Here is a 25,568-nt window from a genome sequence, read left to right as displayed (position 1 = left end):
AACGCAACAATTAGATGTAAAAGATTACTTCCCACTCCAGGAACCACACTGGAATCCGAATAGAACAGCTGAATTAAAGAAATTAAAAGGTTATCAAGAATGGATAGCAAAAGGGGTGGAAAGGGCTATTCCCAAGACCCTAAACTGGTCAGCTTTGTACGCAATAAGACAGGGTCCTTCCGAGTCACCATCCGAATTCCTGGATCGTCTGAGGGATGCAATGCACCGTAACACATCGCTGGATCCTGGGACCGAGGTAGGGGTACAACAGCTGGTATCTTTGTTTATAGGGCAATCCACAGGAGATATCAGATGTAAATTACAGAAACTTCAGGGGCCAGAAGGGAGGAATTTAGAAACTCTATTAGATGCAGCTTGGAGGGTATTCAGTAATCGAGAAGAAAGCTACAAGCAAGGGATGAGGAGATTAGTAGCAGTAGTAGAAGAAGGGAATAGAGGAAAACTTAGACAAGGACCCCCCAGACGAGGACCTCCCAGACAGGGCCCACCCCGGCTAGGTAGAGACCAATGCGCGATTTGTGGAAGGTCCGGCCATTGGAAAAATGAGTGCCCAGAAAGAAGACAAGAAGACCGCCAGAACAGAGGAAACCGAGGAAGGGGGAGGGTGGTTGCACATGTGAAAGAAGATTGAAGAGGACCGGGGGATTCCACCCTAGCAGATCCACTGGTTATAATGAAGCTAGGGGACAAGGAAAAAGAAATAGAATTTTTGGTGGATACGGGGGCAGCATATTCAGTTTTAAATAAAGCTTTAATGCCTGTGGGGGATGACTGTATTGTGGTACACAGAGCAACTGGCCAATCTGAAAAAGCTTATTTTTGTAAGCCATTGAAATATAAAATTGGGAAACAATGGGGTATTCACAAGTTTCTATATTTACCCAATTCTCCAAAAGCACTCTTGGGAAGAGATTTATTAGAACAATTACAAGCAACCATTATTTTTAGGAATGGGGAAGTTATTCTGGAGGTAAATGACCAACAGTACGTAGAAATACTGAGCCTAATATTAACAACCAAAGGCCCTGCGGAGGAAATTAGGGAAGAGATAATGAGCCAAGTGTTCCCAGGAGTCTGGGCCACAGATGTACCTGGGAGAGCCAAAAATGCAACCCCAATACAGATCAAACTCAAAGAAGGGAAACAACCAGTTAGAATTAAACAGTATCCCCTTAAAAGGGAAGACAGGGAAGGAATTGGCCCAATAATTGAAAAATTCTTACAGTTGGGATTGTTAAAAGAGTGCCAATCTGATTTTAATACTCCTATCCTGCCTGTCCGTAAACCTGATGGATCTTACCAGGTGGTCCAGGATTTACGGGCTGTTAACAAGATAACTGAGGATCTCTATCCTGTGGTGGCAAACCCTTACACTCTGTTAACATGCTTAACACCAGAGCTAACTTGGTTTACCGTTTTAGATCTAAAAGATGCCTTCTTTTGCCTCCCTCTCCATGAAGCCAGCCAGAAAATGATTGCATTCAAATGGGAAAGCCCTAAGAGTGGGTGCAAAACCCAGCTCACATGGACGGTGTTGCCTCAGGGATTTAAGAACAATCCCACCCTGTTCGGAGAACAGCTCGCAAAAGACATAGAGTCCTGGGAAGCCCCACCAGGAGAAGGGAAGCTATTGCAGTACGTGGATGATCTCCTAATAGCTACCCGAACAGAAGAAGCTTGCACAGCCTGGACGGTAAGCCTCTTAAACTTCTTGGGACTCCAAAGGTACAGGGTATCCAAGAAAAAGGCTCAGGTGGTGAAACGGAAAGTGATCTATCTGGGCTATGAAGTCAGTGCTGGGCAACGAACTTTGGGGCAAGATCGCAAAGAAGCGATATGCCAAACCCCAAACCCCAGACAGCGAAAGAGTTACGGACTTTTCTGGGGATGATGGGGTGGTGCAGACTGTGGATTTACAATTACGGGCTGCTCGTGAAACCCCTATATGAATCATTACAAGGGAAAGCAGAGATCTCCAGTGGACAAAGGAGGCCACGCGGGCCTTCAGCCAGCTAAAGAATGCCCTCATGTCAGCTCCAGCTCTAGGACTCCCAGACGTGAGTAAGCCATTCTTTCTATTTTCCCATGAGAAGCAAGGGATCGCCCTGGGAATACTAGCACAGGACCTGGGCCCATACCGACGGGCAGTTGCCTATTTCTCTAAGCAGCTAGATGCAGCAGCCAAAGGATGGCCTGGGTGCCTCAGAGCTGTTGCAGCAGTCGTGCTAAACATCCAGGAAGCACGCAAATTCACCTTGGGTCAGAGAATGACTGTACTGGTATCCCACACGGTGTCCACGGTGCTGGAAGTGAAAGGTGGGCACTGGCTCTCCCCACAAAGGTTCCTGAAATATCAAGCCATCATGGTAGAACAAGATGATGTAGAAATAGTGGTAACTAACATTGTCAACCCAGCTTCCTTTCTCAGTGGAAATCAGGGAGAACCAGTACGCCATGATTGCCTGGAGACTATCGAAGCCACCTACTCCAGCCGCCCGGATCTGAAGGATACCCCTTTAGACAACGCAGAGACCTGGTTTACTGATGGGAGCAGCTACATCATCAGTGGAAAGCGACATGCTGGGTATGCAGTTACCACCTGCCAGGAGGTGATAGAATCCGGACCCCTGCCAACAAACACCTCTGCACAAAAGGCTGAAATAATCGCCCTAACTCGTGCCTTAGAGATGGCAAAAGGAAAGAAAATAAACATCTATACAGACTCAAGGTATGCGTTTGGAGTTGTACACGCACACGGGGCCATTTGGAAAGAAAGAGGACTGTTAAATTCGCATGGAAAGAACATCAAACATGCAGAAGAAATAATGCGGCTGTTGGAAGCAGTCCAGCTACCTGAGAAAGTAGCAATCATGCACATAAGGGCACATCAAAAGGTGAGCTCAGAATTGGAAGAAGGAAATGAACTGGCGGACAGAGGCAAAAGAAGCAGCAAAAGGTGAAGTAACAACAACTGGCGCCTTGATCCCAGATGGACAACTTTCCCTAGAGGGTAAGCCAACATATAATAAAAAAGACAAGAAATTAATTAAAGATTAAAGGGGAACATTTAACCAAGAGGGATGGGCTATCACTGCAGGGGAAAAAGTAGTTATTCCCTCTCATTTGCTATGGGCCGTAGCTAGAGAGGAACACCAGAAAACACACTGGGGAACAAATGCCTTATATAGCTACTTAATTGAGAAAATTATCGCCAGAAACTTATACGAAACTGTTATGCAAGTAACTCGACAGTGCAACCTTTGCCTCCAGACTAATCCCAAAAATACCCCTAAACCAAAAATGGGCCAGACTGGGAGAGGCCATGGGCCGGGACAGCAGTGGCAAATTGATTTCACAGAACTTCCAAGAAAAGGGGGGTATCGATATTTGTTAGTGCTAACAGATACTTTTTCAGGATGGCCAGAAGCCTTTCCTACTAGGACCGCTAAGGCTCGAGAAGTAACCAAGGTGTTACTACAAGAAATAATACCGCGCTTCGGAGTTCCAGCCACAATGTCCTCAGAAAGGGGACCACATTTTATTTCAAGGGTGGTACAACAAACCAGCCGACATTTAGGCATAGATTGGGAACTCCACACTCCATACCATCCCCAGTCGAGTGGCCAAGTAGAGAAAATGAACCATTTGATTAAACAGCAAATTGTGAGATTAGGGCAAGAAGCTAACCTACCCTGGCCCCAATCTCTCCCACTTGCATTGTTACGAATTCGGACCAAGCCCAGAATTAAGGAGAAGCTAAGTCCCTTTGAAATACTTTATGGGAGACCGTATGGGGTACAGAAAGGAATATCTACCCAAACAGGGGAAGAAACGCTAACCACCTACATGATTGCTTTAGATAAACAGCTTAGAGAAATTGGAAAACATGTGGCTGGAACTCGAAGTCGAAGCTTGGACGGTCCTGTACACGGCATTCAGCCTGGAGATTATGTATATGTTAAGTCTCTTACAGAAAAGACTCTGGAGCCACAGTGGGAAGGACCATTCCAGGTGCTCCTCACCACTTACACCGCGATTAAGATCAGAGAACAGAGCGCCTGGATTCACCATACCCGGGTAAAGAAGGCTCCAGAGACCCCTTGGAAAGTGACCCCTGGGGATGATGAACTGAAATTGAAGTTTACCCGAACAAAATGAAAATGTTAGGGTGGCACACAAGTATAACCCAGAAAATTGTTTTTCTTACAGTTATAATTGTAACCTTCAGCCAGGAAGTTACTCATAGGAGAGAAGACATATGGTCCCAAGCCTTTATGCGGGTTACTGGACTCATGGGGAAATATTCTGATTTAAAAAATTTAAACCTGTTGACTATAGTCATACACGGAAACCAAGTGTATACAAAGCAAGAATGGGAAAAACAAAGAACTTGGCAGCTCCAGGGGACTGTAGGAGAAAAAATCAAGATTGGATGCCGAATGATTAATGGAACTACTCACAGAAAAGCAACCCAAATCAGTGTCTCAACTACTCCTACAGACAAACACCGTGAAATCTGTAGTTACTCAAGTGAAGCAGACTGTTGGTATAATTTTACATTAGTACAGACTGTTGAAGTGATTTGTCTTTGGGGCCAAGACAGTAATGGGCTCTCATTCAAATTCCAGATAAATGCCATGGCTAGGCCCACTATGACCTACTCTGGCAATCAGATCCAAACCCAGGTCACACCACTTAAATCTGAGCCAAAGGTTTATGAGATTGGCCCTTATGTAGTGAGGAACACAGGCCAACAATTACTGCTGTTTAACCCAGAATGGTCTCTTAAGCGTGTAGAACTACTAATGCAAATTAACATTTCTGAGATCCAACCAGCCTGCTCCCCTTTAATTCAAACATCCCTTGAAGGGTGGACAGCCTGGCTGCAAAAGCAAACCCCCCTCATGGGCAGAATGTGGAGAGACCTGAGTGGCATCCTAGGAACAGGGCTGGGAGTTATAAATGGGATTGATTCAGAGATACTGATGAATAAATTGGCCACAGCAACCAGTGACCTGACCAAATTAAAACAGCCCCTACAATCTTCCCTATTAGCATTAGGAAACAGCCAGTGGCAAGTCTCAAAAATACTCCCAGACCTCATGAAAATCAGCAGCCTGGACCACGAACTGATATTAAACACACTTGGCACAGCTCAGGACAATGTCTCATTAGCCCTTAGCTGCATACAGGCTCAATTATGGATGCAGTCCACAGCTTCCTTTTAATCATAAGAGAAGGTAATGAAGGTGTATTTCCTATTGAAATCCAAGGAGCTGTTTGGAACAATGCTACTAAATTAGAAAGAAAGCTCCAATCCTGGTGGACCTTGGTAAATTTCACCTATGACCCAATGACTAACATAGCTACTGCCTTTGTGCTTACGATACGGAATGCCACAGTTTATGTAATTCATCCTATTGTCGCATTGGGATTAAACCATAAAGGGACAGTTTTCTACCCCTCTGAACATAGAGTATGGGCTCGGATGGTAGGAGAAGAATGGCAAACGGTAAATTTAGAATCTTGCATTACACGGGAACAACAAGGATTTATCTGTGCAAGTAATACACTTGATGCCAGAGACATAGGTCTTGATACAGAACAAGGCATGTGTCACTTTGAGATCCACCCAGACACTTCACCAAACACTGTACTTGTATATGTTGGGCAAGGCTGTGTGTGCTTAAGAACTACCTGCACTTCAATGATGATAGATGACAATGTTATAAATGTAACTGCCAGGAATCACTCTAATTTTTGTATTTGTAATTTTGCCAAGATTGTTGGGTGTGACTTTTCGTATTTAGCACCAGTCGTATCTTATCAATTAATAAGGTCTAACTACACCATTTACCATAAATTGCTACCCACACCTATTGGGATGGACCTAACATTAGTAAAGCAATTAGTAAAACATCAGGACCTCATAGAGATTTTGAGAGAAATCCAAAGAAACGGGGAAAAGACCTTAGTCACCGTCCATTATGACACACAAGAAATCAGCAGAATCTTGCAAAGAGTAAAACAAGACGCAAGCCATAACTGGTGGGACTCGCTTTTCGGGTGGTCACCTACCACAACTGGTATCCTAAATACGTTATGTCACCCCATCATTGTCTTATTAACCTTGGTTAGCACCTGTCTCGCGCTGTCTATCGCGTTACTTATTTGGAACTATAGAGTACTAAAAGGGCTATCAGTTCTAACTACTTTGTCAAACGCACACGGAAAAACATTAAGAGATGCCTACCAAAAAATTCATTAGGAAAAGAATTTAAGTATTAGTAAAAGAATTTACTAACTCTTTAGAAAAGGGGGGACTGAATCAGGGGGATGGGGAGCAGAGGAATTCGTTTGTCAGGAACAATGCATCTAGCTTGGTCAGCATAGCAGAGCAGGAAGAGAGAAGATAAGAGACTGCTGATAAGACCAGCGGGAGCCTCAGACAGACATCCTGCCCTCCCCAAAACTAGCTCAAACCAGTGCCAAAGCTTAAACCCAGGCCAAAGGTATAAAAGAGCATGCGCAGGAGAGAAAGGTGAAAAGTTCAGGACGAGGAAGACTCCCCCTGACTTCATCACAAGACCCCCGAGAGACCCCTACCACAACCACCAAACAACACTGCACAAGCGCTCCGTGGATGTAAATGACTTTTGAGTTCATTATAGTACGAAGCGAGGCTGGGCGGGGCTAGGTGATGAATATGTATGAGTTTGTTAGGAAACTTAATGAATACGGAACTTGTAACCCAATAAATACCGAGCTGAATGAAGCTGTGGGCACGCGTGATTTTGGAGGAGCGATCCCCCGTGCGTCCCAGCGCTGGAATAAAGCATACCCACCTACTTTACTACTTATTTAGTAGTGGAGTCCTTTCCGCTTTTCAGCGTCTCCAGTGGACCTTGGAACACAGAGCTGTTTCCAACCAGCAAAACCATCTTTGGAAGCTTCCCTGGAGGAATCTGGGGCTGTTTCTTGGGAGCTCAGCTTCCTCCAGGAGGTGTGAAGGCTCTGGGACCTACCTGGGAGGAGTCTCGGGTGGGTTCCAGAGCAAAAATGTAACTCAAAAGGAGAAAAAACATACTGGAAACCTTCCTTGGAAGAAGGAAGGCCTTGTGGGCCTGTGGTTATCAACTCAGGTGCCCAAATTAGAGGTCAAAAGACTCCAGGAGAATGCTGGGAGGAATCTCAGTTGTTACAGGTGAATTATTGAGAGTTGGCTTTCCTGTCTGTTGTATGGGCTATGAATTAATCATGAGTTCTAACACTGCATGGTCAGAGCTGTTCAATGGTTGCTGGGGTGCTCTGGCTGTGGGTTGGATTTTACAGGGGCTGGATGATCTGTGTGCTGTAACATCACTGCTGTGGGGTGGGCAAAGGGCCGGGCTGTTGCCAGCCAGACTTGGAAGGCACCACCACAAAAGGAATGGGACTCCAACCAGTGAGGAGCCTGAGGGCCACAGCACCAGAGCAGGGCAGGCTCCCAAAAGATTGACAAGGGGATGGGACTATGCAAAACAGGAAATAAATATGCATCAGGCTGATGCAATCACAGGGGTATAAAAGGCAGGATGGCCATGCTGTGGGCGAGCCTCTGGCATCCAGCCACGCTGCCAGCGCTGCCCCTTTTGCTTTGCCATTTTTATTGAGTTCTCAGTAAATTTTAAGAACTCCTTTCCATATCGGATCTGGGTCGTTTATAACAGTTCCAGGGGCCCCGCAGTGTCACAGTGCTCCCTGCACACCCTGAGGCCCCACATCAGCCAGCCCAGGCCATTGCCACGCTCCCAGTCACTCCCAGCATGATCCCAGTGACTCCCAGTCTCTCTCAGAATATCCCAGTTGCCCCCAGCATGCTCCCAGTCACTGCCAAGTCCTCCCAGTTACTTCCAGTATGATTCCAGTTGCCCACAGCCACTTCCAGTCACCCTCAGTGATGTTCCAGTTGCTCCCAGTATATCCCAGTTGCCCCCAACATGGTTCAAATTGCCCCCAGCATGCTCCTTGTCACTCCCAGTATGATCCAAATCAGCCTCAGTGCGATCCTAGTTACCTCCAGCATGGTTCCAGTTGCTCCCAGTTGCCCCTAGTACAGTCCCAGTCACTGCAAGTATGACCTCAGTGGCCCCCAGCACAGACACAGTCACTCCCAGTTGCTCCCAGTTTCCCCCAGCATGCTCATTCCCAGTCACCCCAGTTGCCCCAGCATGGTTCCAGTTGCCCCCAGCATAATCTCATTCATTCCCAGTATATCCCAGTTGCCTCCAGCACACACCCGTCATTCCCAGTTGCTCCTAGTAGCTCCCAGTAGCCCACAGTATGGTCCCAGTGGCTCCCAGTACTTCTATGTTCGTGGTCCCAGTGCTGCTCCCAGCCCTGATCCGTGGGGATGGGAATGTCCCGCTCCCTTCCTGGGGCAGGCTCACACCTGAGCCAGGTGTGCAGGGCAGGACCTTGCCCTGAGCCCAAGCCCTGTCCCCCCTGCAGGATCTGCTTCCCATCGGCCTCTTCCTCCTGCGGCCCCAAGCCCAGCTCGGTGCTGAACGAAGGGCGCTGGGCCGGGGTCATCCCCCGGCGGGGGCTGCGCACCCCCTCTGCCCCTCCCCAAATTCCCTCCCGGGGCAGCAGGGGCTGGCTCAGGAGCCCTGGGGCTCCTGGGGCTCCGTGCTTTCCTTCCTAAGGAAAAGAACCGTCCTTCTCATCCAGGCTCCCATGGCCAAAACTGAAATTCTACCTCCCAAATTCTGTCTATCCAAGGATTGCTCCCAGACAAAAGCTGCCATGAGAGACAGGTCTGGCTGCCCTCACCCATGGTGGCCACCTCTCATCTTCTCCCAAAACACCCGGACTTTGTGCTTTTCTTTCATGTGGAAAACACCCATCCTTCTCAGCTGTTGCTATGACCCAGCCCACTGCTGGGCTGGGGCAGTGAGATGCCGATCAACCCCGGACCCTCCCGTGGATCGAATTTCCCCGGGACACAGACTCGCAGGCTGGGTCGATGGGCGGCTCAGAAGCTTAAGTCACATCCCCCCAGGGCTGCCCCTGGCTCCAAACTGCCTTTCCCTGTTCGGGAGAATTCCCTCTTACTCGGTTGTTCACTGGTTCTTTGTTGTATCTCCCAGTAGTTCTTGTTGAATTGTATCCTCCCCCTGGCTTGTAACTCTTTGGTTGTTTTCCCCTTTCCCCACGGTTTCCAACCCCCCTCTAAAACTGAGGGAAAAGCCTCTCGGCAGGATCCCAGATTAAGATCATTGCCATGTTCTGGTTGCTAAACTTCTGACAATAAACCTGTTGGAAGCCAGACCAGAACCCTCTCTCTCTTCCTTTATCTCCCAACTAACGTGAGCCGATAGCATCAGCTCCTGCCGTGTCTCCTCTGCACAGAAGCCAGCGAGCTCAGCCAGCAGCACTTTTCCTGATGCCAAAGTCGCTTCTGCGATGCACAGAAGTAACGCAGCTGGACTCTCTGTGACCGAGGGCACGCCAGAGCTCGTGCAGCGAGCACAGAACTGCGTTACTCGACAAGGTGCCCATGGCCAAAACTGGGATTCCACCTCCCAAATTCCCAATATCCAAGGGCTGCTCCCAGACAAACCTGGCAGGACAGACAGATGTGGCTGGCCTTGGCCTCTGGTGGCTGTGTCTCATCTGCCCCTGAAACCCTGGGGCTCGGTGCTGCCCTTCCTCTGGAGACCACTGTGACCTCGCGTGGCCTCGTGGAACCCAGGGGCCGTTGTGACCCTGCAGGGCTGGTGGCACCAAGGGAACCATTGTGACCCTGTGGCCTTCCATGGAGCCAAGGGGCCACTGTGGCACTGCTGGCCCCAGAGAACCAAGGACACCTTTGTGACCCTGCAGGGCCCACGGAACCAAGGGAACATGGAACAGCTCTGGCTGCCTTGGGCTCCTGGGGCCGCCTGGCAGCTCCGGCTGACCTTGGCATGGCGAGAGCTGCTTCTCACCTGCCCTGGAGCGCTGGGGCTCCGAGCTTTCCTTCCTGTGTGTGTTGGTTTGGCACGCCTGGTTTTTGGTAGCGGGGGGGCCACAGAGGTGGCTTCTGTGAGAAGCTGCTGGAAGCTTCCACCATGTCCGGCAGAGCCGATCCCCGATGGCTCTGAAGATGGACATGGCACTGGCCAAGGCTGGGCCACTGAGGGAGGCTGGTAACACCTCTGTGATAACAGATTTCAGAAGGAAATGAAAACATAGTGGGACACAGGGTTTTTGTAGTCAGAGAGGAGGAGGGGAGAACATGTGAGGGAAACAACAGGGAGACACCAAGGGCAGTGGAGAAGGAGGGGGAGGAGGTGCTCCAGGAGCCAGAGCCGAGATTCCTCTGCAGGCCGTGGTGAGATCATGATGGAGCAGCTGTGCCCCTGCAGCCCCTGGGGATCCCTGGGGGATGCAGAGATCCACCCGCAGCCCCTGGGGATCCCTGGGGATGCAGAGATCCACCCTCAGCCCCTGGGGATCCACGGGGGATGCAGAGATCCACCCTCAGCCCCTGGGGATCCACGGGGGATGCAGAGATCCACCCGCAGCCCCTGGGGATCCCTGAGGGATGCAGAGATCCACCCGCAGCCCCTGGGGATCCATGGGGGATGCAGAGATCCACCCGCAGCCCCTGGGGATCCATGGGGGATGCAGAGATCCACCCGCAGCCCCTGGGGATCCATGGGGGATGCAGAGATCCACCCGCAGCCCCTGGGGAGGTGCCCACGCCGGAGCGGGTGGATGCCTGCAGGAGGCTGTGATCCAGGGGCAGAGCCGGTGCAGAGGGGCCCTGCTCCCAGGCTGGAGCAGCCTGGCCTTGAAGAACTGACCCCATGGAAGAGTGACCCACACCGCAGCAGTTTTGGGAGGACTGCTGCTCGTCAGATTGGACCCACGTCAGAGACGCTCACGGAGAACTGTCTCCCGTGGGAAGGGACCCCACGGTCTCACAGGGGAACAACTCCTCTCCCTGAGCAGCGGGAGAAGCCACAGGAGATGAACTGACCACAATCCCCATTCCCTGTCTCCTGTGCCATCGGTGGGAAGGATGGAGGGGAGGGGAAGGTGTTTTGAAAGCTCTTCTTTCACTTCTCATTATCCTGCTCTGATTTTGTTATTAATAAATTCACTTGATACCTGTAAGTTGAGCCTGTTTTGCCTGGGACGTTGTTGGATGAGGGATCTCTCCTGGTCCTTATCTCAACCCATGAACTCTTTGTTATATTTTCTCTCTCCTGTCCAGCTGTGGACAGGAGTGAGAGAGCAGCTTTGGTGGGTGCCTGGAGTCCAGGCAGCATCAATGCACTAAAGACCTGAACAAAAACTCCCTGGGCAATGATTCCCCTGGGATCTAAAGCCCCCACCCCTCACACGACAGCCCCGTCCCACAGAAATGTCAGCCACTGAGCCTCTCGCTCTCCACGGCTTCACTGCTTTGGTGCCCAGTGGTTGCCACGGGGCCACCATGGCCCCTCTGAGCTGGGTTTGGGTGGGGTTTTGGTGGGTCTGCAGTCCCTGTTGTAATGTGGTTGTTCCAGTTCACAGACCACGATCTCTGGGCTGGCCACTCTGGGGATTTATTTTTAAGTCACGTTTAAGCTGCAGCTTTGTCCATTCTGTTATTCATGTTCAGGTTGGCAGCTCCAGGACTTGCTGTGATCCACCTGTGACTCACATGCCAGGGCCATAAAATTCTGAAAAACTTCACTGATCAGCCCAGCACTTCCAGCCACTGCTGTCTACTTTTAAATAACACAAATCTGTCAACCCCTCCTGTGCTCACAGGACAGCCACAGAGCAGGACAGCAGCGCAGCAGCCAGAGCTGAGGACTCCCCCAAGGACAGAAGGACAGCGTGGAAGGACAAACAGAGCAGCTCTGAAAGCACCGAGTGCTGCTGCTGCCTGGCCCTGCTGCTGTGCTGGGACTCAGCTTCTCTCCCCCTCTGCACACAGGCACTGCCCTGCCAGATTCAGATGAGGTTTCAAAGGAAGCATTTCTGACCAACAAGTTGCTGCAGGATCCTTTATTTTGCTAAAGTGCACAGAGGAGGTGATTCCTCATTTCCATTGTCTCTGGGTAAAATTCGAGGTGTAAGCAGTGAATTCTAAATAGGATGAATGATCCCAGTAATGGGATGGTGATAGGATAAATAAAGTTCCATTGTGCACAACATTATCACAAAATGAAAAAGGAAACCCTGCACACACACAACCACTCTGAAAAACTTGAGCAGACAGGCTGGGCCTGCACTGAGTTACACTGCAGCTGTGGAGAACAAAACCGGCACTTCATTGCTGCGGAAAAAATCCAGCCATCATTTTCCTCAGGGCATCCCTGAGCTCCTGGTTCCTCAGGCTGTAGATGAGGGGGTTCAGGGCTGGAGGCACCACCGAGTACAGAACTGACACTGCCACATCCAGGGATGGGGAGGAGATGGAGGGGGGCTTCAGGTGGGCAAACATGGCAGAGCTGAGGAACAGAGAGAGCACGGCCAGGTGAGGGAGGCACGTGGAAAAGGCTTTGTGCCGGCCCTGCTCAGAGGGGATCCTCAGCACAGCCCTGAAGATCTGCACATAGGAGAAAACAATGAACACAAAACAGCCAAACACCAAACAGGCACTGACAGCGATGAGCCCAAGTTCCCTGAGGTAGGATTTGGAGCAGGAGAGCTTGAGGATGTGTGGGATTTCCCAGAAGAACTGGCCCAGGGCATTGCCCTGGCACAGGGGCAGGGAAAATGTATTGGCCGTGTGCATGAGAGCGTAGAGAAAGGCACTGGCCCAGGCAGCTGCTGCCATGTGGACACAAGCTCTGCTGCCCAGGAGGGCCCCGTAGTGCAGGGCTTTGCAGATGGACACGTAGCGGTCGTAGCACATGATGGTGAGGAGGGAAAGCTCTACTCCCATGAAGAAGACAAGCAGAGACACCTGAGCAGCACATGCTGAGTAGGAGAGGTGCCTGGTGCCCCAGAGGGAATTGTGCATGGCCTTGGGGACAGTGGTGCAGATGGAGCCCAGGTCGCTGAGGGCCAGGCTGAGCAGGAAGAAGAACACGGGGCTGTGCAGGTGCTGGCCGCAGGCTCCGGCGCTGATGATGAGGCCGTTGCCCAGGAGGGCAGCCAGGGAGATGCCCAGGAAGAGGCAGAAGTGCAGGAGCTGCAGCTGCCGCGTGTCTGCCAATGGCAGCAGGAGGAAGTGCCTGATGGAGCTGCTGTTGGACATTGGCTGTGTCCGGGCATTGGGTTCTGCCACGGAGAAAAAGACAGTGAAGAGTTAGAGGAGATGTCTGTAACCACAATCAAAGCCATTTCCTGTACACCCTCCCTGGAACACACACAGACACCCTTTGGGGTTTAAGAGTTCTGAGGTTTTTGTTTTTAAGCTCCCCCATATCTCTCCTGGTATTCTTGGGTATCAGAAATCCTCAACCTTTCTGCTTCACTCAGGGAGAACAGAGCAACTTTTGCAAGGCAAGATGATGAGTGGAGACTCAGGGGAGGTGCTCTGTCATTCTGACCTGCTCAGAGTTTCTCTGTTTCACTTTTCTCAAATGCAGAAGGTTCACCCTCCCATGTTTCCCTTAAAGATCACCAGGTGCTGCTGGGAGCAGATGGATCCACCACAGACCCCCAAATGTCTGTCCCTCTCTCAAGGTCTCAGCACCACATTCGTAGCCGAGGACACACCTGGCTCATTTCACCAACCCGACAGCATTTTCACACTTGTAGCATCTCTGCTTTTCTCCTCTCTCTGGGCCTTTCAGATAACACAAAGATGCTCCAGGACAGATTTGCATCCTGGAGGAAACTCCCAGCTTGGAAGGAAACCTCGGGGAGAGAGCCAAGAGTCCCAGAGCTGGCACTGGATGAAGGGAGATTGAGCTGCTGCCCTGGCTGCACTGACAGCCCTGCCCACAGCCGGGCACTGGGGCCAGCGTCACCCTGAGCCAGCGGTGCCCCCTCCCAGAGCCCCCCAGTGCCGGGCAGCTGCTCCCAGCCCTGTGCTCTGCAGAGGGAACTGGGCCCGGGACCGCAGAGCTGCCCCACAGCTCTGCTGCAGCTCTGCCTGCACAGGAGGGGCTTCACGCCTTGGAGCCCCGGCCCTGAGGGCAGAGGCTTGGCTGGGGGGCACAGGAGGGAGGGGGCTTCTTCAGAGGGAGGGGCTGCACTGGAGGGGATCCTGTGGGGATCTCTAAACTCTGCCTGACACATTTCTGCATTTGTTTTCTCTCCTCCCCTGATCTCATCTCTGCTTCCTGGGGATTTTCCTCCTGGAGCTGTTTCCCTGTGCCTGATCTCTCCCTGCCAGCACTCACAGACCCCAAATCTCTGTGCACTCTCCTTGGCCCTACAGAAACCTGCCTGTGTGCAGGGCACTGGCTGGGGACAGGTTCTGCTTGCAGCTTGGAGAAAGGACAGCTCAGACTGAGCCTGATGGGTCCAGCAAAGGTGATGCTGGTGCTGTCCATGGGCACAGGAGTGGCTGAAAGCACACGAGGGATCTCCTGTGCACCTGCTGATCACTGAAAGGAACAGTTCGGATGTCCCAGGGACCTGACAAAATTCATAACACCTTTAATATTTATCCTCCCTCCCCACCATTCTCCAGTGGCAGGAAACTGAAAACAAAGTCTCAGGAAATTTCCTCATTTCTATCAAAATCCTTGTATTGGAAATATTCTGGGAGTGATCAGAAACCCTCAGCCCATCAGAGCCTCATGAGCATTTCACCTCCCCTGCACTCGAGATGCTCTGAGTTGTACTCACAGAATCCGTAGGCAGGGGGATGTTGCAGCTTTAGGAGATCCCTCCAGGAGCTGCAGCTGCCGTGTCCTGCAGCCAGAGGCTTCCTGTGCCAGGGGCTGGGAGTGATTCTCCCCCAGTCACTTCCCAGCCCCTTCCCAGCCCCGGCTGAGTTGAAGCCCTGTGTGCCCCTGTGCTGTGCCCGGGCTGGCTGCAGGCAGTGCCCCAGCCCTGCTGGGCTGTGCCCAGGAGCTGCTCCTGGCCAGAGCTGTCTCTCTGCAGCGCTGCCGCTTGCCTGGAGCTGCCTCTGTGCCAGGAGCCCGGCCCAGCTCAGCAGCACAGACACAGCACAAGGACTGGAATGACCCTCTCGGGGCTTGGTGCTGAGGCCCTGAACATCAGTTCCTGGCAGGGACTGGCAGAAACCTCTCAAGGATTCAAGTCAGAATTGAACTTCAAAGTTTCTGGAAGTTTTCATGGGTCCCAGTGAGGGACACGACTGAGAAAGTGTCCCCAGGCTGCAGTCAGAGCAGAGAACTGGAGGCAGGGATGGCAGGGGGGACAAAGAGAAGGCAAGTCTTGGTGCCCTGGGGCACAGCAGCGTCTGTGCCACCAAGGGCTGGGAGGAGACACCTTGTGCTGAGGCCCTGGGGCCTCCTGGGCACAGCCCCAGCAAGGCTGGGCACTGTCAGCCCCTTGTCCTGCCCTCAGCATTCCCCCACATCCCAGTGGCCTCAGGGATCTGCTGGAAGGAGTCCCTGGGGAGCCTTGGTCAGGAATGGCCCTGGGGGGCTCCTGAATGCTCCCAGGGACTGCAGGGTTTTCAAAGGACTTTGGCTTTTGCCTGGGAGTCTCTGAGAGCTTTGTGCAATCCCGGCCTCCAATTCTCTCCTCCAAGGAGTCCCTGAGGAGCCTGTGGTGGGCATGGAGCTCAGTGGGACCCATTGATGCCTCCAGACTGTGGAAACCATGTTTTTACTAGAAAATGGACATATCATGAACCAGCCATAAAACAGAAGAACCAGAGCACGTAAGACAGAAGGACTTGAGCACCTACACAGGGGAAGAGTCCATGGCGACGTTGTGAGAAAGGAACAAGCAGCACTGGGGAGGATGTGAATGAGGAACAAGCAAAGGAAGAAAAGGATAAGAAAATGCAAACTGAAGGACAGTTGTGACATACACGACAGACAGTGTGACACACAGACAAGAGCCAATCACAAAGCATAAAGCAGCGTGTGAAAATAGCCCTTAACCAGTAATAATAATGCACCATCGCGTGTAGGGAAAGCAAGAACTGTATATGAGGGACAGTAGGTCATCAATAAAATGGCTTCTGCCTGATTCACACCGAATCGTGTAGAGTCCATTGTTTCTCTCCGCAGTCACATGAAGAAACAATTGGACAGAGCAGATGAAAATTTTAGGGTGTAAAGGTAAAAAATCAGCTCTTCCCAATGAGTCTCCAATGTTGATCTGAGTCCCGATGGATGTTCCTGCCCCTGCATTCACCCAGGTGCCTACAGGGATCCAGGAGAACGTGGAGAGCACCAGCCAGGGGTCTTCCCAACCTGGATCACAGGGAATGTGGGTCACCAGGGCTCTGCCAAACGTGGGTCCTCTGATGGGAGATGGAGTTGGAGCAGAGGACAAAGCTCTTCCCGCACTCGGGGCACTCGCAGGGCTTCCCTTAGCGGTGCCTCCGTTGGTGTTGGGTCAAGTGAGAGCTCCTGGAGAAGCTCTTCCCACACTGGGGACACTCGTAGGGCCTCTCCCCAGTGTGGATGCGCCGGTGGGTGACGAGGTGGGAGTTTTGCTTGAAGCCCCTCCGGCACTCGGAGCAGCGGAAGTGCCTCTCATCCATGTGAATCCGCTTGTGCAGGAGGAGATGGGAGCTGGTCTGAAACCTCTTCCCACACTAAGGGACACTCGTAGGGCCTCTCCCTGGTGTGGATCCTCTGGTGGATACGTAGGTTGGAGATTGTGACACAGCTCTTCCCACATTCCCCACACTCATAGGGCCTCTCTCCAGTGTGTAACCTCTGGTGGCGGATCAGGGTGCATCTCTGGCTGAAGCTCTTCTCACATTCCCCACACTCATAGGGCCTCTCCCCAGTGTGACTCCTTTGATGGACAATCAGGTTGGAGCTCCACCTGAAGCTCTTCCCACATTCCCCACACTTGTGGGGCTTCTCCCCATCGTGAAGCTGCTCATGAACCACCAGCTCTGACCTCTGGCTGGATCTCCGGCCGCCTTCCCGGCACAGGGTGGGTCTTTCCTCCTCAGAGCACCCTGGGCTGCGTTTGCAGCCCCTCCTCCTGCGGAATCTCTGGGGCTTTTCCTCCCCATTGGATTCCTGCGCTGTGGAGCCGCTCAAAACGGTCTCTTCCACCAGGTTCTGCCGCGGGGATTTGTCCTCCCTGGGCTCCGTGCTCAGCTCCTTGTCTGGGGGAGGAAGGACAAGGAGAGGATGGGATTTGCCTCCGTGCCACAGGGAAGGGGAAGGAGATCCCCCCAGTCCGTCCCCGGCAGGACAGTGTCGGCAGCGGGGTTGTCCTGCAGCCGGGGGCGATGCTGGGCTGGGAGATGGAGCAGGACAGAGGGGGAAAGGGGCACTGACTTCCTCCTCACCAGCCTGGGGGTCCTGGGGCATCTTCCTCTTCCTCACAGCCTCCTCCTCCATCCGGCCAAGGGCTGGGAATGGGAAATCCTGGTTTGGGGAGAAACAAGGGATGAGTGTGTTGGGCTGGGGCTTCCTCCTGCCCAAGTCCATCTTTAGAAGTCACCGGGTACCTGGTGTCCATAAAACCAACAAAAAATCAAGGGTGACTCCAAAAAAAGCCTCCAGGAGTTGCCCCTTTCTAGTCTCTGCACTTTGGGGTTCTGGGGGTCCCTCTTGTCAGGGCTGCTGGGGGTCCCATGGGTCCTGGGGATCCCCCTCTCCGGAGTCCTGCTTAGGGATGCTGGGGGGTTTTGGGGGTCCCACAGGTCCCTTTTTTCCTGATTCTGCTTTGGCTCCCAGAGGTCCCAGGGTCCCCCTCTTCAGCCTCCCTCCACTCCAGGCACTTGGGGCTCCCCCCTCTCCTCACCGCCCCTTTTAGGGCTGAGAGATCCCAACCCCACCTCATCTCCAGGCCCCCCCACCCCTCCAGGCTCTTGGGGGTCCCCCAGCTCTGGTATCGTCCCTCTCTGCTCTCCCCACTCCAGGGGTCCCGTGTTCCAGCCCCCCGCTCTCCTGGGGATCCCCAAAGCCAATGTCCAACCCCGCCAGGACCGGGTGATCCTCACATGGACCTCCCAAGACCCCCAAGGGGCAATTATAGCTCAGCTTTGGAGTCCTGTAAGATCCACATATCCCCTCTGGCCCAAAAAATCCCTCCCAGGGACATGCAAGGACAGCTTGGGCTCGATTCCAGAATCTGCAAGCTCCAAACACCCCTCCAAAAAAACCCCTCCTTGTGACCCCCCGATAGGTTTGGGGTGAGCTCCCCCTCCCCGCTCACCTGCAGCATGGGGGGAAGATGCTACCGGGGCTGGGGGTGCTGTGGACACAGTGGGTGGGCGGTGGAACCTCGTGGTTCTCCAGCTCCTCCTCCTCCTCTCTCCCTCCTCTTCCTCCCACTCCTCCTCCACTCCCACCCTGCCCCCCCTTTCCCACCCACTCTGCCCCACGGCTGCCACAGCACGGCCTGCTGTGTGGGGGAAGCTCCCTGATCAGCTCCAGGGATGGACAGGGGGGTTGGGGACCCCCCAGTGTGGATCCCTCCCTTCCCCAGAGCCCCAGTGAATCGCTCCAGGGCTCAGGTGCTGGGGGACAGGGCTGCACCCCCATGGAACCGCTCTTCTGCTGTCCCAACCCCACCTTTCCCTCCCCTCTCCTCCCCTTTCTCAGCGTTCCCCCAATCCACAGCCCCATTCCAGCTCAATTTGGGTGTCCCATCCCTCTCCCGCTTTGTTTGGGGGTCCCAGCCCCCTCTCGCCCCCCCCCCTTCTGCACCTTCCCCATCCCCAATCCCCATCTCCCCTCCCCCGGCCTTGGTTTTGGGGGTTCCAGGCCCCTCCTGCTCACTTTGGGGGTTCCATTCCCCATTTCGCTCAATTTGGGGTCCCAGACCCGCCCCCCTTCTCACCGCTCACCCCGCGGCCGGGGGGGCTCCCAGCACCACCAGTGCCACCAGTGCGGCCCCAGCTGCCCCCACACGCCCCATGCCCAGCGCCGGGCGCTGCCGACAGCCCCAAAGCAGCCGCGCTGTGCCCTGGGGGGTCCCCAGAGCGGCCCCGCCCCGCACGGCACTGGGAGCACCAGTCCGGACCAGTGCGGAGCGCGGGCGGGCGGCATCAGCCGTGCCCGGGCAGGGCCGGGCCCCGCGGGGCTCCCGCCCGCACTCGGCCCCCGCCGGGACAGCGCGGGGGGGCCCGGCCTGGCCGCCCCCACCTCCCCCTCCCCAAATTCCGCTCCGGGGGGCGCTGGGGGCGGGGGGGCTCAGCTGGGGCCAGAGGTGCCGGAGCCACGTGTCCCCCGCTGCCAGCACCGCCCCTTCAGGATTAGGGGTGCCCCAAAACTCCCTCGGAGCTGGCGGATACCCCGCAGGCGAGCTGCCCCTCCCCAGTCACCTGCGGGATGAGGGGAACGATGCTCCCGGAGCCGAGAGCTGCGGACACAGAGAGCGATGGATGCACGTGGAAGCTCCTCTTCCTGCCCCTTCTGTACCACCTCTTCCTCTCGCTCCTCCCCCTTTATCCCTCCTCTTCCTCCCGCTCCTGCTCCTCCAGCCGTCCTCCGTCCAGCAGCTCCGCTGCCGCCCCCAAACCTCGGGCTGGAGCGTGGGGTCTGGGACACAGCCCCGTGCTGGGGGGCGGCAGCGGGAGCCGCGGGGCCCGGCCCGTGGGGGCGGCCGGGCTTGAAAAGTGCGCGGGGCCCCAGCGCAGTGTCCCGGTCTTGTTCCTCACCTTAACACAATGTCTTCAGCTCCCTACGTGCCCTTCATTTAATCAGCATTTCCTAAATGCTGACCCATCCCATCATCATCTCTACCCGGAACAGAATTTCCCAGGCCATTCCAAGTCCTTTATAGTTCTTAAAATACTGCGGCCAACCCCTGACCGTGATTTCCCCCACCCCCGCCTCCATGCAGACCTTGTTGTCTCCCAGCACCAGGATCGTTCCCACTGGCCCAGGTCTGCATTTAGTGAAGCCAACAGTACTTCTACCACTGCTTTCAGCAAGACCCCAGTTGAGTCTTTACATTTCAACATAACCAGATGATGTCTATTTAGCATGGAATGTTACTGTCTAAGAGTTGCACGTCCCAAGCAATTTCTTAGCATAATAAATTTTAAATCCTTTGGGTTGAAGTGTTTGGAAATCATCTGCTAGCGTATAAAGCAACTTCACTACATTCTTATTTTCAATACCTATGTAGAGCTAAGGAATTCCAATTATGAGAGGCTCTGTTCTGTAAGATCATTAAAAGTTAATATCCACCACAACACTCTCTCTATTTCATTGGTTCTTTGCAATTGCTTAGCAAAGATAACAAGCACCAGGCTTTTTAAGAGAGGGAGACATGCTTTCTTACCTAAAAAGACACAATCTTGTTGCCACCAAAGCACTCACACAGGTGAAAGTCAACAAATTTCCTGCCTCTTCCTTCCTTTCCAAACCAGCGCAGCATGAGAGAAAGCAGCTGTTTCCCGAGGCCGATGGGTCACAGACAGGTCAGATGACATTGAGGCTTGTTCCTCAGAGGCTGTCAGCAAGCAGCAGATGATGATTGCAAGGATCCAGGTGACACCATCACCCTCTCAAGAGAGGAATCCTTTAAGCAAGCACATTGCTCATCACTTCCATCCTGCTTTGGTCTAATGAACCAGCTCTTCCTGGCAATGAGCAGCAAGGGGATCTAATTTGACTTGCTATCCTTTTGCATTTTATTCAATCATTACATCAGAACAGACATTTTACTTTTGTTTCAGTTACTCCAGAGGACCTTGGCCCAAAGCAAAATGAAGTCAAATGAGAAATAGCTAGCTTAAATTTATACACACCAACAAATCATGCTGTGTTTCAACAAGTGTAAGAGAGACGTGGGACTTTCCTTCCCTCTTAGCAGCTGCAAGCATAAAAAAAGTAATGATGCAATGTTCATTAATAAAACTTTCTTTAAAATCTCTTCTTGTGGACAGATTCAACATCTGCAGGAGATACCCAAAACACACTCATTGTGCTGCACTTCCCTTTTTCCATTCATGTGTTATATCTACTGAAAATATGTTATCAAGTAGGTATGAACACCCCATGCTCCCAAATTTTCCCTAAGTAAAACATATATCTGTGTATGTTATAAACAATCAAACACAAGGGAGAAAAGCGTGGCACAGATACTGCAGCAAAGGAAATTCATCACATTACAGATCTCCCCTGATACGGAGATTGGCCAGGACTTTCATCAGTGATGGGAAGGAATTTCTCATCTTCCCATTTACAGCACCTGAAGCAAGAAGGACCCAACACCTTAAGCGGTGTCCAAGATAGCACAGAAATTTAAACAGAGCCATTTACAAAGGGCAGCAATTCATCTGGCCAGTTCACACCTCAGATAACTATCTGCAGAACCCAGAGCAACATGATACTCCAAGGAGCAGTGAGATAGCCAGAGGATTCTCAGCTAAAGAAAATCAGGCAAGAACAGGAGGTTCCTTAGCCTGGCTAGCCCAGATAACATCTCCCAGCCATTAGCATGAGATGAAACAGAAAGAGAGAGGCTGAATTACTTGCAGTGTACAGATACTGCCCGAGGGAAATGTGACAGGTGACCTACAACATAAAAAATGCACTTAACTGTAAAAACTAGGAAGTGAAGCTAAAAATGAGAAAAATTAAAAGCTGTCCTTGGATATGCAGTAAAAGGCACACTGACATCATAAACGGGAGAAGGAACACAAAAGCACCCAGCTGTTCAAAAGCTGTGCTATTCAGGTACAAAGAAATCAATGGTTCTTTAAAGAAAAAGTCCCTCACAACGTGAATGAGCTCAGTAACACTCAAAACAATATTATTTGTTAGAAAAATCATCTGCTCCAGTGCCTGAAGCAAAAGGTTTGCCGTTTATTCCATCATTCCCTCAAATCCAGGGATTAGTGAGAACTTCTTAACAAATTCCTGCCTTGCCTTATGGTCCTTCAGTTTCACCAGGGCCAAAGCTTGCTGCTCACAGTCAGTACACGAGTCCCTGTGGTGTTACCATCCTCTCGGAGTGAGAAAAGCACTCGAGATGGTGAACAAAGAGATGGGGCAGTTTCCTGAAGCCTGAGAAGGATGTTCTCAACTCAGTGGCACAAAGTCTGCTTTTGTTCAGACAGGAATGAAGAGGAAAAATGGCAGAAATTCATGATAGGGATGATGAGGAGAAACACTGGGCTGTGCACACATTCAGTCCAAGCAACATCAGCTCCAGGTGTGGTTTAAAATTCACATTTATGCTTTATTGAAGCCATGCACTGTATTTATGGCTCTCAGTGAATTCTGTATCCAAAAGGGACACGTTAGCTGATTAAAAATTAGTTGGATTTCTTTCCTTCTCCTGTAGCAGTGCCAGTAGGAGAGGTAACAAAGGCAGTTCCCTGGCCTTCAGACATTGCACAGAAGTGGGATACATTGATACACACTCATGCAGCCAAACTGCAGGTATTTAATTCAGGGCCTAAGACATGAAGCCAGGCTTCTTTTAATAAATCACGGACAGGGATGAGCTCCTGACATTAACATTCCACTCCTCCCTCTTTCTGCTGAGACAGTCTGGACAACACGAATATCCCTAATACAGATCCAGGGCTCTGGTATAACAGCCACCCCAAAAAGCCATAGTTCCAGCTACCTTTCCTTTCTTTGCATCATACCAGGAGGAATCAAAAGGAATGAAAACTATTTCATTTATTATTACAGGTGAGAACCCCTCAAAGTACACAGGAAGAGAAGTTGTATTTTGTAACCTTGTTCTCCATCTAGAAGTAAAACAGGGGCTGGTGTGAGGCAATGAGGGGAACAGAGAAAATGCTGAAAAGAAACTGAGGAATGTGAAGCCAAATTTTCAAGCATTCCAGGCAATCATACCACTCAGGGACATTCTACAGCTCAGCAAATCACATGCTGGAATGCAGTGGAGTATGGAGTAGGGAAATAGGGAACTGCTCAACAAAATAGGTGCTACAGCCTCTTGTGCTCAGGCTCTTAGCCCAAAGTATGTTCCAGCTCCAACTGAAGGACATTCTGAACCAGAGGAGTACTGACCTTTTGATTTTGGCAGTTCACAGTTCTCAGACATCACAACGTCTGTGGCTCCTCTCATCATTATTTTTGCTGTTTTCACTACTGGCCATCAAGTTTCCTGCAGTAGCCATCCATGAACCCCGGACCACTACTACATTAATAACACAGAGCATGGCTCTGAGAGTGCATTAGTGAGGCACCAAGAGAAAACCCAAATGATGATCCTCCTCACAGAAAAGGTAACAGACAAAAAAAAAAAAAAAAAGTGTGAAAATACTTTTTTAAAAGATGGCTGAAATTAGGTGAATTCTTAAAATTAAGTAAATGTCTGAAGTTAAATTTAAGCAAATTTAACTGTTGCAAAGTATTCTGAATACACATACAGTACAATATACTAGAGTCTAAAATTAAAAAATCTTACCGTCATGGAATATGGGGTAAGGGATATGTTTATTTGGGAAAATCAGTTCCGCAGAGACCTCTTTGCTACAAATACCTTGAATTTAATTCTTCTGCCTTGATACAACCTCCTGAGAAAATAAAAAATAAAATAAAAATCCTACAGGAAAAACTTGTGTTGGATGCAATCTACTCCCTCAGACCTGATACAAAAGTCTGATTTATTCTCTTGATTTATTGTCTTAAGGAGAATGAATTAATTATTCTTCCACTCAGAAGTCTATGGCATTAATCCTTGAGTTGAATCAGAGAAAATTCAATCTCTCTTGAGTTCCCACTCCATTTACTTTTCTTGTAGTGTTCTGTTTTGTTGGAGTGAAAGCTCCTCTGGACTCAGGCCCAGAGGGAAGCCAAAGCACAGGGGTTGAATTAAAACCTTTGGACAAGCTGAGATACATGAAGTCACACCAAAGTGAAATAGAAATATAGATATTTTAACCTTTAGTAGAAATATATGCGGAGTGCCTGAAACATTGAAAAGCTGCAGCAGAGACCTTAAACACAGTTCTTACTGCAGCAGTGTTACCTTTTCACAGAATTCTTTACTTTAGACAAAATATGGATAGAATTACACTGTTCACATTTTTTAGATGGAGTGTTCACATAAACAATAAGAGCTGATAGAAACTGCATCTGCAAATCTGTGTAATACCTGTGTAACACTGGTGTAAGGCTTACGACTGTTAGAATTAGACCAGGATAGGTTAAGAAAAGGAAAACTAGAATCGTGTGTTAATCTTATTGGTCAATTAACAAATATAATCCACACTTCTGCAAGAAAAAATATAGAGTCTAGAGTATAGAGCATATAGAGTATAGAGCATATAGAGTATAGAGCATATAGAGTATAGACTACAGAGAATATATAGAGCTGTCGCGGGTTGGGTTTGTAACCGGGCAGAAACACCAATTTAGTGTAGTGGTTTGGTCTAAAATACTCATTGCTGTTTATCTTCTGTGAGATAAGAATTAGGAGAAATGCAAAGCAGGCACCAACTTGAATGAATATAAAGAAGTTTATTAACAGACCTAAAAGAAGAAAAGAAAAAAATTATACCACCTTTAGAACTCTCCTCCTCCCCCCACCTTCCTCCCGTCTCCCACTGACAATGTAAAGACAACCCTTAAGATGTTCAGTCTGTTTACCACTTCCATAATAACCTGGTTTAGTCCATTTAGAAAGAGAAGTCTCTTTTTGCTCATGCTATGAAAACAGTATCACACCGAGACAGCCACCCACTTCCAAATATTGTTCAGTCCATTTAGGAAGAGGAGTCTCTCTGCTTGCGATGTGAGTCCCTTCCCCCGACTTGCAGCTTTTCCCGCAACTGCTTTCGAGGGTCCACTCTTGAAAGTTTTCTGGGGTACAATTTTAAGGTTGAGCTGTTCAGAAACAAAGAAAAACAGAGGCCCTTCTCCTTCACTGGGAGCAAAGGGTCATCTTCATCTTTAAAACTATCTCTGGAAGCATCTCTAGGAATTGAGGTTTTTCTCCTTTCCTCTTTGGAGCAAAAGTCCTCATCTGGTTCATCTGATTCATCTCTCTCTGTCCAAACTTCTCATGAAATTACAGCTGCGGCAGCATCTGCCTATTGCTTACGAGTTGAACACTCCACCCCCCATATCTTCATGAAATTACAACAGGATACTCTGATATATCATAGCTTCACAACAGACTTTCAGCTTTAAGCATCTCCTCTCTCTCTTCCCTCAGGTTTTCAGCTCTTCACAGCAATAAAAGGGTTAATCTCACCTCGGCCTTGTAGCTGGAATGTGGCTTATCGCAGTTGGTCACCTGACCTCTGCCGGACAGAGGTGCCGCTTTGCTGAATCTCGGCCGCAGTGGAGAGGGGGGGTTCCGAGCCGCTCCGGCTGCCCACGGCAAGGCAGTGGGGGGGGGGGGGTTCCATGGCTGGAACAGGCCCATGGCTCCAGGCTGGCTGTGGCCCGGCCCGGCCTGGCCCAAGCAGGGCCTGGCCGGGCCCGCTGGCCCCCGCACGGGGCCTGCAGCCACCTGTCCCAGCGCCGGAAACGAGAGAGGGCTTGGGGGGGAGTTTGTCTATTCTTAAGTGTGGA

The 25,568-nt window shown here is 51.0% G+C and overlaps 1 protein-coding gene across 1 annotated transcript; it reads right to left on the bottom strand.

Annotated features, from left to right (window-relative positions):
- Positions 1-11,996: 11,996 nt before the first annotated feature.
- On the bottom strand, positions 11,997-19,470 carry LOC138101385 (olfactory receptor 14C36-like). The gene is made up of 3 exons (XM_068999190.1): positions 19,379-19,470; positions 17,396-17,474; positions 11,997-17,209 (listed from the first exon to the last, which is right to left on the bottom strand). Exon 3 carries the CDS (start codon positions 13,241-13,243, stop codon positions 12,311-12,313), a length of 933 nt encoding a protein of 310 aa, XP_068855291.1. The 5' UTR covers positions 13,244-17,209; positions 17,396-17,474; positions 19,379-19,470; the 3' UTR covers positions 11,997-12,310.
- Positions 19,471-25,568: the final 6,098 nt, after the last annotated feature.

This window comes from Aphelocoma coerulescens, unplaced genomic scaffold (genome assembly GCF_041296385.1).
Source record: "Aphelocoma coerulescens isolate FSJ_1873_10779 unplaced genomic scaffold, UR_Acoe_1.0 HiC_scaffold_269, whole genome shotgun sequence".
Classification (NCBI taxonomy): Eukaryota; Metazoa; Chordata; class Aves; order Passeriformes; family Corvidae; genus Aphelocoma; species Aphelocoma coerulescens.
Note: the sequence above shows the minus strand (reverse complement) of the source record. Positions and strands in the feature narration are given on the sequence as shown.

What these genes read in the sequence shown, in the direction of transcription:
- LOC138101385 (XM_068999190.1), bottom strand. Translation starts at nt 13,243, where the DNA reads ATGTCCAACAGCAGCTCCATCAGGCACTTCCTCCTGCTGCCATTGGCA.